This window comes from Vipera berus (genome assembly GCF_964194415.1).
Source record: "Vipera berus genome assembly, chromosome: 2".
Lineage (NCBI taxonomy): Eukaryota > Metazoa > Chordata > Lepidosauria > Squamata > Viperidae > Vipera > Vipera berus.
In genome coordinates, this window is record NC_138203.1 from 277,892,882 (window position 1) to 277,907,832 (window position 14,951).

Genomic DNA, 14,951 nt, shown 5'->3' on the forward strand with positions numbered 1-14,951 from the left:
TTAAAGGTAAAGGTAAAGGTTCCCCCGCACATGTGTGCTAGTCGTTACCAACTCTAGGGGCCAGTGCTCATCTCCGTTTCAAAGCTGAAGAGCCAATGTTTGTCCGAGGACTTCTCCGTGGTCATGTGGCACGGAACACTGTTACCTTCCCACCATAGGGGTCCCTATTTTTCTACTTGCATTTTTACGTGCTTTCGAACTGCTAGGTTGGCAGAAGCTGGGACGAGTAACAGGCGCTCACTCTTTTACGTGGCACTTGGGATTCGACCCGGCAAACTGCCGATCTTCTGATCTACAAGCTTAGCATCCTAACCCACTGAGCCACCGCGTCCCTATCAGCTTTGCTTTACAGACCTTCAAGGGATGCAAATGAGAGGATTGGTCAGTAAACTTACATTTTCATCGCCATCATAACTGTGAATGGCCACTAAACAAGAGGGCTGTTAAATGATGTCTATCTGTACTTTCCTTCTGAAGGAGTCATCTTTCGAGTTTTTCTTAAAGGTAAAGGTAAAGGTTCCCCCGTTTCCGACTCTAGGGGCCGGTGCTCATCTCCGTTTCAAAGCCGAAGAGCCAGCGCTTGTCCGAGGACGTCTCTGTGGTCATGTGGCCGGCATGACTAGACGCCAAAGGCGCACAGAACACTGTTACCTTCCCACCGTAGTGGTCCCTATTTTTCTACTTGTATTTTTACATGCTTTCGATAGCTGGATAGTTGAAGTCTCCCATCACTACTGTGGTATGCATCCTGGAAGCATTTGTTAATTGGTTGGCAAAGAGTTCATCTATCTCATCTGGTTGGTTGGTTGGTCTGTAATATACACTTATGGCAATGTCGCTTTTTTTTCTTTTATATTGATCCATATACTTTCTGGAGAGGTTTTATCTTTGATCATGTGCATTTCTGTAGATATGTAATCTTCTCTTACATATAGCACAACTCCCCCTCCTCTTTTTGTAGACCTGATCCTTTTGAACAATTTGTATCCATCCATCAGTCCATTCCATTCATGGGTTTCATCCCACCAGGTTTCTGTTATACCAACTACCGGTACAGTATGTCATACCCTCCCTCGTGTACTATTGCTTCTAGTTTGCCCTGTTTGTTCCCCAAGCTTTGAGCGTTTGTATATATAAGCATTTAAGATTTTTTATGCCTGTCCATGGGGGTGTTTCCTGTGTCTCCTGGTTATTGTTTGAGTTTTTCTTTTTTTTTCTTTTTTTCCATCTCTGCCTACCTCATTTTTAAATTTGTTTTCTTGGCATTTGCGATTGGCTTTGGGTTCTAGAGATTCTAGAGATTGGTCATCCTCCCCCCTCAGTTTTGGTTTAAAGCCTTCCTGATGAGTTGGGCCAGTCTTTTTTCAAGTACATCTTTGCCTGTTTTCGTGAGGTGTAACCCATCCCTTGCCAAGAGTCCTTCGCGTAGGAAATGCAATCCATGAACCAGGAAACCAAAGTTTTCTTGGCGACACCAACCCAATGGTTTGTTTCTAAGATTTTTTTTCCCCCTCAATGGGTGTTGGCCTTTCGTTCGGAGAACTGATGAGAACACTACTTGCGCTCCAATGCAAGGGGGGAATCCCGCCTCTGCTGTCTTTGCAGAGGAGGCTTCGCCCCTCTGTTGTTGTTGTTAGCTGCGAAGTCGTGTCCGACCAATCGCGACCCTATGGACAATGTTCCTCCAGGCCTTCCTGTCCTCTACCATCTTCTGGAGTCCATTTAGGCTCACGCCTCCTGCTTCAGTGACTCCATCCAGCCACCTCATTCTCTGTCCTCCCCTTCTTCTCTTGCCCTCCACCTTTCCCAGCATTAGGCTCTTCTCCAGTGAGTCCTTCTAGGAGTTAAGAAAGACAAGCCGCTGCCTAGAGAGGACAGAGGTAGGTGGAGGAAAAGCTGCCTCTTTCTCAGTGAAGCAGGCTTCCAACCGGAAGATTCAACTGCTGGCCTGTTGTCTCAATCGGTGGGGTTTCGCCCTCCTTGAATCTGCCTGGGGTGGGGGTGGGGGTGTCTCTTTGGGGGGGATTAGGGTGACTCCCTTCCCCGCCACTTCCTTTTGCAATGGAGGAGACTGCAGGGGAGCAACGAGAGGCAGGGCTGATGTGCAGGGAGAGACACCAGAGGGCAGGACGAGAAACAATGGATGGAAACTAATCAAGGAGAGAAGCAACCTGGAATTAAGGAGAAACTTCCTAACTGTGAGGACACTTAACTAGTGGAACAGCTTTGCCTTCAGACGTTGTGGGTGCTTCATCCCTGGAGGTTTTTTTAAGAAGAGACTGGACAACCAGCCGTCTGAAATGGTGTATAGTGTTATTAATTTGTTGTTGTTGTTAGCTGCGAAGTCGTGTCCGACCCATCGCGACCCCATGGAGAACGTTCCTCCAGGCCTTCCTGTCCTCTACCATCTTCTGGAGCCCATTTAAGCTCACGCCTACTGCTTCAGTGAGTCCATCCAGCCACCTCATTCTCTGTCGTCCCCTTCTTCTCTCGCCCTCAACCTTTCCCAGCATTAGGCTCTTCTCCAGTGAGTCCTTCCTTCTCATTAGGTGGCCAAAGGATTTGAGTTTCAACTTCAGAATCTGACCTAAAGAGCAGTCAGGGTTGATCTCCTGTAGGACTGACCGGTTTGATCGCCTTGCGGTCCAAGGGACCTGCAGGAGTCTTCTCCGGCACCACAGTTCAAAGAATATTTGCAGCTCAGTGTTGACATGAGGGGTCCTCAGTACTCTCTGAGCTTGCTTGTTTCCTTGGAGACGTTTCATTACCAAACTAGGTAACATCATCAGTGCTGGTAAGGAATGCGGTTTGCTGTCAGATTATATTCTAATGGCTTGCCCTGTCAGTGTTGGTGGGGGTGGTCTTAGAGAGTCTTTGGTTGGGCTGTTTGCTTCTTTTGGCTGTTTCTTGACTGGGGTATTCTTTACTTGATTGTTGGTCTGATGTCAACCTCGGAGTTAATCTATGCTGATCTGAGTGCTGACTGCTGGTGGAGAGTTGCTTGGATCTTTTTGTTCTCTTTTGGGCTGGGGGAAAGTATAGTGTCTCCTCCTCAAACAGGGCGGTTGGACTAGAAGACCTCTGAGGTCCCTTCCAGCTATGATGATTAGGATGAATAAACAAAGTGAAGACGGTCAAAGAAACCCAGTTCCCATTTTCTGGAGTGGCCACTGACTGATCTCTTGTGTCCCCCTCCCCCAGACTAGAAGCCCCCCCCCCAAGGTCCCTTCCAGCTAGGATGATGATTACAAAAGCAACAAACCCCTTTGTGGTTTTAGTGGGATTTCAATCCTTTTGGCATAATTTATTCACCTGACTGTCCTTTGGGTTGGGGAGGCGGGGCTTATTGAGAATTGGGGTGAACTTCCAGCATTACAAATAAATAAAAATGGGTGCTCTTCATGGTTGTTGCTCCCCTCCCTTTTCCACTTCACTAATGTGGGTCTGCGAGAATATTTTTTTCCTTTTTTGAAGTGGCTGCCTCCTTTCTTTCTGGATGGACAGTTGAACAGAAAGCCAGCTGAGCAGAGGGTGAAAAAGCTCTTATGATTAGGTAAAGGGAGATGGTAGGTAGAGAGAGCAGTTTGGGCAAGTCCTGAACAGACGATGAAGGAGGGTTAGTTGTGCTGTTGAACGCGAATGCAATTTACTTCCTAGAAAGAACTACGGTTTAGGCTCTCCTGTTTCTGTCTTTGGCTTGAGATCCAAGACTTGAATCTGAAGATAAAGCCTGCTTGTTGCTTTGTCAGTCTGCGGATTTCTTTTCTGCCTTAACACTACAACCCTGTTGCGTTGCGCTGTGCTAAGGCCAAATTGGGAAGAAATAGAGTTCCTTTAGACTTGCTAGAGGTTCTCCTAGGGCAGGGGTAGGCAACCTTGGCTCTTTTATGATTTGTGGACTTCAACTCCCAGAATTCCTGAGCAAGCATAGCTCAGATTGGAAACCTCTCCCTTTTCCCTCAGCGTGGCTGGCTCAGGAATTCTGGGAGTTGAAGGCCCTGAGTCATAAAAGAGCCGAGGTTGCCTACCCCTGTCCTAGGGCATTAAAAAAAAGAAAGAAAAAAAATGAAGGAACAAGATTCGGCTGGTCCTGAAAAAAAAGAAGGCCATGATACCACGCTGCCCGAGAGCAGTGACGAATCCTGGAAAAGAATAGCGCAGGAGACTTTGGAGAAGGACACGTTCAGCACAGAGGCTCATCGCCAGCGTTTCAGGGACTTCGCCTACCAGGAGGCAGAAGGTCCTCGAGAGGTTTGCAGTCGTCTCCACCGTCTTTCCCGTCAGTGGCTGCAGCCGGAACGACACACCAAGAGCCAGATGCTGGATCTGGTTATCCTGGAGCAACTGCTGGCCATCCTGCCCGTGGAGGTGTCCAGCTGGGTGCGGGAATGCGGAGCAGATAGCAGCTCCCAAGCGGTGGCCCTGGCCGAAGGCTTCCTCCTGGATCAGATGGAGCAGAAGAAGCTGCAGCAGCAGCAGGAGCAGGTGGGGGCCCACCTTCAAAGGGCTACATAACATCCAGTAGGGGGACGCCTCAAAACTACAGGTAGTCCTTGACTTACGACCATAACTGAGCCCCAAATTTCTCTTGCTAAGTGAGACAGTTGTTAAGCGAGTTTTGCCCAGTTTTACAACCTTTCCTGCCTCGGGTGTTAAGTGAATCACTGCCATTCTTAAGTTATAACATGGCCGTTAAGTGAACCTGGCTTCCCCCATTGACTTTGCTAGTCAGAAGGTCGCAAAAGGGGATCACATGAACCCGGGACACTGCAACCGTCATAACTGTGAGTCAGTTGCCAAGTGTCCGAATTTGGATCACATGACCACATGGATGGTCATGAATATGAAAAGCGGTCATCAGTCACTTTTTTCAGTGCCGTCGTAACTCCGAACGGTCATTAAAAGAATGGTTGTAAGTCGAGGACTACCTGTATTTGCCTGTCTCATTCTTTTTTTCCCCCAGTCCTGCTCCCATTTCTAAGTTGTCGATCTTGGTTGCCATTTCAGATAAATCACTTCTTTATAAAAATGGAATATGGTTTCCCTGCAACAGACGAGGTTCTGCTGGACACTGTAGGGAATCCTTTGCAAACAGGGACCCTGCAAGAAGATCCCGGAGGAATAACGCTGCAAGGTAAGAATTTGTGACAGTGTTGTGTAGTTCAGCTAGGGGCCTTCCTGGCCCATACAAGAAATGCTGGGCTACTCTTTCGCTCCCTGGATTTTTTGGGGTTAGAAAAAGAAGCTTGCCTTACCTTATTCTCAAATGCTCTTAGGTTAAAGATTATGATGTCAAGAACGAAACCTTGGCAGCTATGTGCCTCTTCTTTTCAATTTGCCATTAGAGTAAGTCTGGGGAGAAGTTGCTTTAGAATGAGTTAGATGGAAAAACAAAACCTCTACCATTCAGCTAAAGACTGGGAGAGCCTGAAACCTTTCCAAGGACACTGCAGCAGGTGTGGAGAGGAAACAGACAGTTCCCATAACAAAGTGAAATTGTTTTCGTGGACTACATGAGAGGGTGAGGGTTTGGCCGGATAAATTATTGTTTAATTCTATGAACTGGTGTCTGGGAACCTCAGAGTTAGACGCAGAGCTTGTCGATCAGAAGGTCGGCAGTTTGGCGGGTCGAATCCTGAGTGCCACGTAACAGAGTGAGCGCCTGTTACTCGTCCCAGCTTCTGCCAACCTAGCAGTTCGAAAGCATGTAAAAATGCAAGTAGAAAAATAGGGACCACTACGGTGGGAAGGTAACAGCGTTCTGTGCGCCTTTGGCGTCTAGTCATGCCGGCCACATGACCACAGAGACATCCTTGGACAAGCGCTGGCTGTTCGGCTTTGAAACAGAGATGAGCACCGGCCCCTAGAGTCGGAAACGACTAGCACGCATGTGCGGGGGAACCTTTACCTTTACCTTTTATATTCAATAAACAGGTTTTTGGAAACGGAATGAACCTTGAGTTATATTTCAATTCTTGAGCGGGATGTTGACATATGAATATTGTATCAAATTAATTAAATTGGGGGGAAGGGGGTTTGGGGGAAAAAACCAGTATTCCCCTGCCTTCTCCACAATGTTTCAATTTTTAACTCTTTAAAACTGATATCGTTATAGAGATTTTTATAAAGTTTGAATTAAATGATAAAGGTCCTAGTGATGTCCGTGGGGATTTAGGCTTGCCTCTGTTGCACAGGAAATATATTTATTGTTATTCAGAAGTAAATCCTAGTGGGCCTAAGGGACCTACTTTTCTGTAAGAATGCTTAAGCGCCATAACTTCACATTGCTGAGACGGGCAAATGCTTCAGCCTTCCCACTATCTTGTCTCTTGTAGGGGATGAATTGATGCTGACAAAAAGTATAAAGTCCTCTGTTTTTCTCTGCGGTGGAACAGAGACTGCTGTTGACCCACTTCAGGTAGAGGAGAGGATTTTTTTTAAAAAAAAATATTTTTAATATGATTTATTTATACAATTCAGATTCAATTTACACCCAGAAAATCTTCCAAGGACTTCCAAGGAGTCTTTCACTTAAAAAACAAGAAAAGATAAAAAAAAATAAAGCTTGCAAGATTCGGAGAGAGTCCGTGGGTGTTGTTGTCCTCTACTTATTTCTTGGGTTCTGAACCAATCACTTTCTCTCTTTGCGTCTGTCAACATTGGCAGCCTAAGAAATGTCATGCTGGATCAGATCGAAGACCTGGGCAGTCTAGCCTTTTTTTCCCCCCTCTAAAGTCAGAAATCTGATATTTCTTTAGTAACACTGTGGGATATGTGCAGTGCTTTTTTTGTAAAAGAAAAAGGTGCTGGAACTCACACATGTCATACAACCCATCTTGCCTACCCTACAAGGTTCCATCCAAAAAAGGTGCCGGAACTCAGTTCTGAGCGTTCTATGACAAAAAAAGCCCTGGATATGTGTCCACGGAGTGATATACATAGAGAAAAGATAAATTTTCTTTGCATCGGTAGAAATATCCTTGGAAATAATAGTTCTGCTCTATTCTGTGTTGTCCGGGCCCCATCTTAAGTACAGGATTCAATTCCGGGTACTCCATTTTAAAGAGAAACTGGAGTAGTTTCCAGACCACAGCAGAGGGATGGTCTGGGTGCTAAGTCTTAATAAGGAGAAACCCAAGAAAATGTGTAGGCTGGAGAAGAGAAGAGTAGTGTCATGGTTTCGACAGATGAGACTCTTCAAAAGAACTTCGAGGGATTGTTTACCTTAAAGAATCTTTTATTCGAGAAGCAAAGTATCGGCACGACATAGGTAAAGCCAAAAACTGAATTCCCCCCCCTTCCCCTCCTCCCCCAGCACAAAGTAGCAAAGCACAATTCCCTCCTCCAATTAACAGTCATAAATCACATTCCCCAATTAGCTTGAAGCAGGGGCTTTCTCCCCAGCTCTCCAGCCCGCCAAATCTTTTATCAGCTCTGGGCGCAATAACCTTGGATTCCCACAGCTGAGTTATTGTTGTTATGACTAACTGGACTCTCATCCACATCCCCCCCCTCCCGGCATCACCTAACTCTAAAAGCGAAAGAGAAAAGATGGCTACATTTCCATCTGTTGTCAAAGCGAGAACATCCGACGTCAGCAGCGTTGACCAGTAGAGAGTGCGCTGTTCAAATGCCTGAAACAGCAATAGTCCTTAGACTTACATACCACTTCACAAGGCTTTTACAGCCCTCTCTAAGCGGTTCACAGAATCAGCCTGTTGCCCCCAACAATCTGGGTCCTCATTTTACCGACCTCGGGAAGGCTGAGTCGACCTTGAGTCGGTCAGGATTGAACTGCTGGCAGTGGGCAGAGTTTGCCTGCAATACTGCACTCCTGCCACTGGCGCCGCCACGGCTGAGTGAACGGTCATTTAGTGACCGTTCAAAGTTACACCGGCACTGTAAAAGTGACAGGGCCATTTTTCATCCTCATGAAACCTTGCAGCGTCCTCATGATCACGCGACCAAAATTTGGAGGCTCGGCAACCGGCATGCATTTATGACGGTTGCAGAGCCCTGGGGTTATGAGGTCACTTTTTGGCGACCTTCTGACAAGCAAAGTTTCACAGATTCACCATACAACCAGGTTACTAACATAACAACGTCAGTGATTTCACTTAACAACTTCGGGAAGAAATGTCCCAAAATGGGGCACAGTTCACTTAACCAATGTCTCGCTTAGCAACAAAAATTGTGACCTCGATTGTGATCGTAATTTCAAGGACCACCCGTAACGGATTTAAACTACAAGAAGACAGATTCTGGTTGAGTTTCAGAAAAAAAAAATTTCGTAACGGTGAGGGAATTCTGACAGGGGCACCCTTTACCCAGGAGCGTGGGAGGTGGGTTCCTTTTCAATGGATATGTCCTAACAGAGATGAAGTAGTCATCTCTCTGGCAGGTTTTTTTTTTTTTCTGTAGGAAAAGGCAGAGTCTGGCTCAGGATTCTTCCAGTTCTCCCATACCCGGAATAGTTTGTCTTTACCGGTAGCTCTTGACTTACGACCACAATCGGGACCAAAATTTCCATTGTTAAGCAAGGTGTCATGGTTCTGACAGACGAAACTCTTCAAAGAACTTCGAGGCATTGTTTACCTTAAAGCAGTGATGGCGAACCTTTTAGAGACTGAGGGCCCAAACTGCAACCCAAAACCCACTTATGTATCATCGGGGGGGGCTGGGTGGGCGTGGCCCATTGGGTGGGTTGGGCAATTGAGTGGGCGTGGCTGTGTTGGTAACGGCAGACTGGGCGGGACTAAAAAGTTCAATCAATCAATTCCAACTTTGCGAGATCTTTTTTTTCCCCGCGAGAAGTTGAAATTGATTGATTGATTGAACCTTGTGGGGTTTTTTTGCACATGGTGGAGGCCTAAAGCAAAAAGGCTTTATAAAACCCAGCTGAAGGCCTAGGCGTGGGGCAACAGTGCACGTGCCCACAGAGAGGGCTCTGCTTGCCACCTGTGGCACGCGTGCCATAGGTTTGCCACCACGGCCTTAAAGAATCTTTATTCGAGTAGCATAGCATTGGCAAAATCTGAGTTCCCCCTCCCCTGGGCACATAGTATCAAAGCACAATTCCCTCCTCCAATTAACAGTCATAAATCACATTCTCCAATTAGTGTGAGGCTTCCCCTCCAGTTCTCCAGCCCGACCAATTCTTATCAACTCTTATTTCGATAACCTTGGTTCTCACACTAGGTTCAATATTGTCATGTCTAGCTAAACTCCCACGCACATTCCTCCTCCTCCCCACCAGCGTCATCTAACTCTAACTCTAGGAGTAAAACAGAAGAAAATGGTTGAACCTTCATCTGTTGGCAAAGCAAAAACATCCAATGTTAGCAGCGTTGACACAAGGCAGTTGTTAAGTGAATCGCCCCCAGGTTTATGACCTCCTTTTTGTCACAGTTAAACAAGTCACTGCGGTTGTTAAACGAACCGTGCAGTTGTTGAACGAATCTGGCTTCCTCCCCCCCCTCCCCCACATTGACTTTGCTTGTCAAAAGCCGTCTGGGAAAGTCTCAAAGGAACAATCGCATGATCCCGGGACACTGCAAATACATGTCGGCGTGGCCAAGCGCCCAAATTTTGATCATGTGACAGTGAGGAATGCCGCAGTGGTCATAAATGTGAGGACCGGTCCTATGTCCCTTTTTCCAGTGCCCTGTAACTTCAGACGGTGGCTAAACGAATGGTTATACACCGAGGACTTCCTGTAATTATAGCTCGTTGCTATTGGCTATTGATTGTTGCTCAGCAAGAAAGCAGACGCCGTGGTGTAAGGTAAAACAGTGGCTCTAGTGAGATTACATGCACCATGTATGTTCTTATGATGATTTTTTTTTCTCCAATCAGGATCTGGACACTGTGGAAGAGCTGGCTGTGTATTTCACTGAGGAAGAATGGCTCCTGTTGAATCCTGACCAGAAAGCTCTCTATAAGCAAATCATGGAAGAGAATTTTGAAATCCTGACTTCTCTCAGTAAGGTTCCCTGTTTCCTTCATTGGTGTATAATCATAAAGGTAGCATTTTAAGACAGGTGTCAACGCTGCAAACATTGGATCTTTTGGCTTGGACAATATGAGAGGCAGCCTTTTACTTTAAATGGTTTTTGCTTTTAAATTAAATAAAGCCGGGGGGAGGAGAATGCTAACCCGGTTGTTTTTTTTTAATACGATAAGGAATGGCGCGCTATAAAATGGAAGTGAAGCTTTGCATGTTAAACTAATTGGAGAATGTGATTTATGACATTTAAATTAAGGGAGGGAATTGTGTTTGATACGATGTGTTCAGGGGAGGAGAATTCGGTTTCTGGCATCTATCCATGCCGTGCCATCTTGTTCTCATTATTATAGACTTTTTAGAATAAACAATGCCTGAAGATCATTTGAACTGTTTCATTAGTCGGAACCATGGCAACAGGTTCCTGTGAGACCACAGATGTATACAGACAGGGCAGAGTTCCCCAAACTTTCCAGCTTTGGGGACCAGCGGTGAAGGGGGGGGGAAGAGGGGATGGTTCTGCGTGAGCGGGCAGCAAGCGTGTGCACAACTCCATTTGCACAAGCGACGTGCACCCATGCACGCCGCTCACACAAGTGGAGCGTGCATCCACACGCTTTCCCACTGCTTGTGCAAGCGGCGATGCATGTGGGAACACGCACACTTGCTGTTTCTGCGGCCCGGTTGCAAGTAGTTTGTGCCCCACTAGGGGGCGGCAGCCCAGGGGTTGGGGACCCCTGAGATAGGATACATAGCATCATATCAAATAGCACTAGTCTGGCACAGCAACGTGGTCTAGTGGTTAAGGCATCAGGCTAGAAAGCAAGAGGCCATGAGTTCTATTCCCGCCTTAGCCATGAAAGCCAGCTGGGTGACTTTGTGCCAGCCACTCACTCTTAGCCCCAACTCACCTCACAGACTGGTGGTTGTGGAGTAAATAGGAGGAGGAAGGAGTATTAACCATGTCTGCTGCCTTGGGTTAGTTATCAAGTAGTAAAGGCGGGCTAAAAACCTAACAAATGGTACATTTCTAAATCTCATCTCAATAGGTCGTCCAATCTATCTCTGAATTTCTTCTCTTTATTCCAGGACGTGACCGATATAGAACGAAAGGACATCCGATGGGGACAAAACCACACATGTGTTTGGAGTGCGGAAAAAGTTTTGGTTATAAGATAAATCTTACCTCTCACCAAAGAATTCACACAGGGGAAAAACCGTACAAATGCTTGGAATGCGAAAAGAGCTTCAGTCAGAGCTCCAGCCTCATTAAGCACAAGCGAATTCACACGGGCGAGAAACCGTACAGATGCCTCGAGTGCGGAAAGAGCTTCAGTCAGAGTTCGAGCCTCACCAAGCACCGACGAATTCACACGGGTGAGAAACCATACGAATGCTTAGAGTGTGGCAGGTGCTTCGGGAAGAAGATAAATCTGACGTCCCATCAGAGGATTCACACCGGGGAGAAACCCTATCAGTGCCTGGAATGTGGGAAGACTTTTAGTCACAAAATCAATCTCATTTCTCATCGGAGAATTCACACAGGAGAGAAACCCTATCAATGTCGGGAGTGCGGGAAGTGTTTTAGCCAGAATACGGGCCTGACGAAACATCAGAGGACCCACACGGGGGAGAAACCTTATCAATGTTTAGAGTGCGGCAAGGGTTTTGGCCAGAAGACAAATCTCGCCACCCACCAAAGGATTCACACAGGGGAGAAGCCGTACGCATGTTTGGTGTGCGGGAAGAGCTTCAGTTACCGGACTGCTCTGACTTACCACGAAAGGACACACACCGAGGGGAAGCCGTATAAATGCTTAGAATGCGAAAAGAGCTTCGCTCAGAAAATCCTGCTCATGAAGCATTATACAACTCACTCGGAAGAGAAAGTTTTCCCCTTTCTGGAATGTGGCAACCCATCTACCTATCTCGGCGCTCACCGATGCGTGTTCAAAAAGCCAAAACTCCACCAGTGTCTTCAGTGTGGGAAGACTTTTAGTCGGAGCACAGGGCTCCGGAATCACCAGCTCATCCATGCAGGTGGGAACGAGTGTTCCTGCTTGGTCTGTGGGAAAAACTTTGGTCACAAAACCATCCTCAGTTCTCACGAAAGAATTCACACCGGGGAGAAGCCGCACAAATGCTCAGAATGCGGCAAGAGCTTTAATCATAAGAAAAACCTCTCCAGGCACCACCGGATCCACACCGGGGAAAAACCGTACGCGTGCTTGGAATGTGGGAAATGTTTCAGTCAGAAAATAGACCTCACCAAACATCAACGAATTCACACCGGAGAGAAACCCTATGAATGCTCGGAGTGCGGGAAGAGTTTCAGCCAGCGTACCAATCTTTTCCAGCATCAGAGCATTCACACAGGGGAAAAATACACCTGCTTAGGATGTGGGAAAAGTTTCAGTCATAAGAAAAACCTGACCAGGCATCAAAAAAATGCACACAAGGTAGAGATATTATAAAGGACAGGCGAGTTGTCAATCAACTTTGCTAGGAGGAAAAATTGCTTATAGATCAACTGACCTGTGGGGGAAACCACATAAATGATTAGTTTGGAATTTCTTCAAATTAAATTTTGATTCTCAGGCAAAAATTGGGAGGAAGCAGGCATTCATGGGAAGAATCACACCTTTTACTCAAATTCCCCCAGCAATGGGTAATCTCTCATCCTCGTGGTGATTTTTATTGCATTTTGGTATTGTTAATTTTCATTGTCTTGTTCATTCATTTGACCTCATTTTTTGCAAACTGCCATTCATGTAAAAATATTTGGATAGCAGATTCTATACTTTCAGTATAGATTAAGAATACCCTGTTACCTTAGATTCTAGGAAAAGATCTCACTCTTCATTTCTCCACACCCCTGTAATGTTCTCAGTTGCCTTGTCTACTTCCTATACCGTCTTTCTCAACCTCAGCAAGTTTAAAGATGTGTGGACTTCAACTCCGGGAATTCCCTAACTGACTAGGGAATTCTGGGAGTTGAAATCCACCCATCTTAAAGTTGAAAGCTAAAGTATTCTGACTTTTTCTCCTCAGGAAAGTGAAGTTTAAAGGAGGAAAGCATTTGAAGAAAGGTGCTATGGAAATCTACAAAGCAATCAAGTTTTTTTTAATTAAAATACTATGAATATATACAGTGAACAATTGACACAATGTGGATAGTATTGTGTGTGTGTGTGTGTAATGCACACATTCCGTAGTACCTCAGTGTGTACCTTTAGAAGAATGTGGAAGAGGAGATTATCTCTGTCAAATTGTCCATTGAAAATCTGTCGAAAAATGTTTGCAAATTGTTTCTTAGAAAAAAATGACATTTCAATTAGGGAAAGGCAGTGGACAAGTAAGCACATACGTACACACACAGAAGTATACACATCTACAACTTTGACAATAAGTTGACATTATTCACCTTGGACCACATTTTTCTCCTTATACCATCCATAATATTTCAAAAATGTGATCATAAAAGCCCAGACCAGCAGAATATCACTGAAAAAGAAAAACAAGAAATTCAAGAAGAAACCAGCATGGCTGCACAAAGATCTCTCTGACAAAGACAAAAAGGACAAATACAAAAAATGGAAAGAGGGGTACATAACTAAGGCTGATTATCAGCAGACAGCCAGAACATGCAAAGATGACGTCAGGAAAGCAAAGGCTCAGAACGAACAAAGACTTGCAACAGAAATCATGGATAATAAAAAAAAAGTTTCTTCCAACATATGAACAACAAGAAAAAAAAGTCAAGGAAACTGTAGGTCCACTAAAGAGAAAAGATGGCGAGTAAATAACAGGCAACAGGAAGAAAGCAGAACTCCTTAACTCATATTTTGCATCAGTCTTCACACAAAAAGAAACTATAGCCCAACATACCATTGGGCAAGACCTGGCTTAACAGTAACTGAGAAGGACCTTGGAGTCCTAGTGGACCATCACTTAACCATGAGGCAGCAGTGTGCAGCAGCAAGCCAAAAAAGCTAATACAATTCTGGGTTGTATTTGTTGTTAGCTGCGAAGTCGTGTCCGACCCATCGCGACCCTATGGACAACATTCCTCCAGGCCTTCCTGTCTTCTACCATCTTCTGGAGTCCATTTAAGCTCACACCTACTGCTTCAGTGACTCCATCCAGCCACCTCATTCTCTGTCGTCCCCTTCTTCTATTGCCCTCGATCTTTCCCAGCATTAGGCTCTTCTCCAGTGAGTCCTTCCTTCTCATTAGGTGGCCAAAGTATTTGAGTTTTAGCTTCATGATCTGGCCTTCTAAAGAGCAGTCAGGATTGATCTCCTCTAGGACTGACCGGTTTGATCGCCTTGCAGTCCAAGGGACTCGCAGGAGTCTTCTCCAGCACCATAGTTCAAAGGCCTCAATTCTTTGGCGCTCAGCCTTTCTTATGGTCCAACTTTCACTGCCATACATTGCAACTGGGAAGACCATAGCCTTGACTATACGCACTTTTGTTGACAGGGTGATGTCTCTGCTTTTTAGTGTGCTGTCTAGATTTGCCATGGCTTTCCTCCCCAGGAGCAAGCGTCTTTTAATTTCTTGGCTACAGTCCCCATCTGCAGTGATCTTGGAGCCCAGGAAAACAAAATCTGTCACTACCTCCATTTCTTCCCCATCTATTTGCCAGGAATTGAGAGGGCCAGATGCCATGATCTTGGTTTTCTTAATGTTAAGTTTCAACCCAACTTTTGCACTCTCCTTCTTCACCCGCAACAAGAGGCTCTTTAGTTCTTCTTCACTTTCTGCCATTAGAGTGGTATCATCTGCATATCTTAGGTTGTTGATATTTCTTCCGGCAATCTTAATTCCAACTTTTGATTCATCTAGCCCTGCCTTTCTCATGATGTGCTCTGCATATAAGTTAAATAGGCAGGGCGACAGTATACAGCCTTGCCGGACTCCTTTCCCAATTTTGAACCAATCAGTG

The 14,951-nt window shown here is 45.7% G+C and overlaps 1 protein-coding gene across 1 annotated transcript; it reads left to right on the forward strand.

The window, feature by feature from the left end:
- The first annotated feature begins 2,559 nt into the window (after positions 1 to 2,559).
- LOC308664163 (uncharacterized protein) lies at positions 2,560 to 14,011 on the forward strand. The gene is made up of 5 exons (XM_081321182.1): positions 2,560 to 4,485; positions 5,008 to 5,134; positions 6,336 to 6,418; positions 9,856 to 9,982; positions 11,093 to 14,011. The coding sequence occupies exons 1-5, from the start codon at positions 4,066 to 4,068 to the stop codon at positions 12,475 to 12,477; spliced, it is 2,142 nt and encodes a 713-aa protein (XP_081177308.1). The 5' UTR covers positions 2,560 to 4,065; the 3' UTR covers positions 12,478 to 14,011.
- The last annotated feature ends 940 nt before the right edge of the window (positions 14,012 to 14,951 follow it).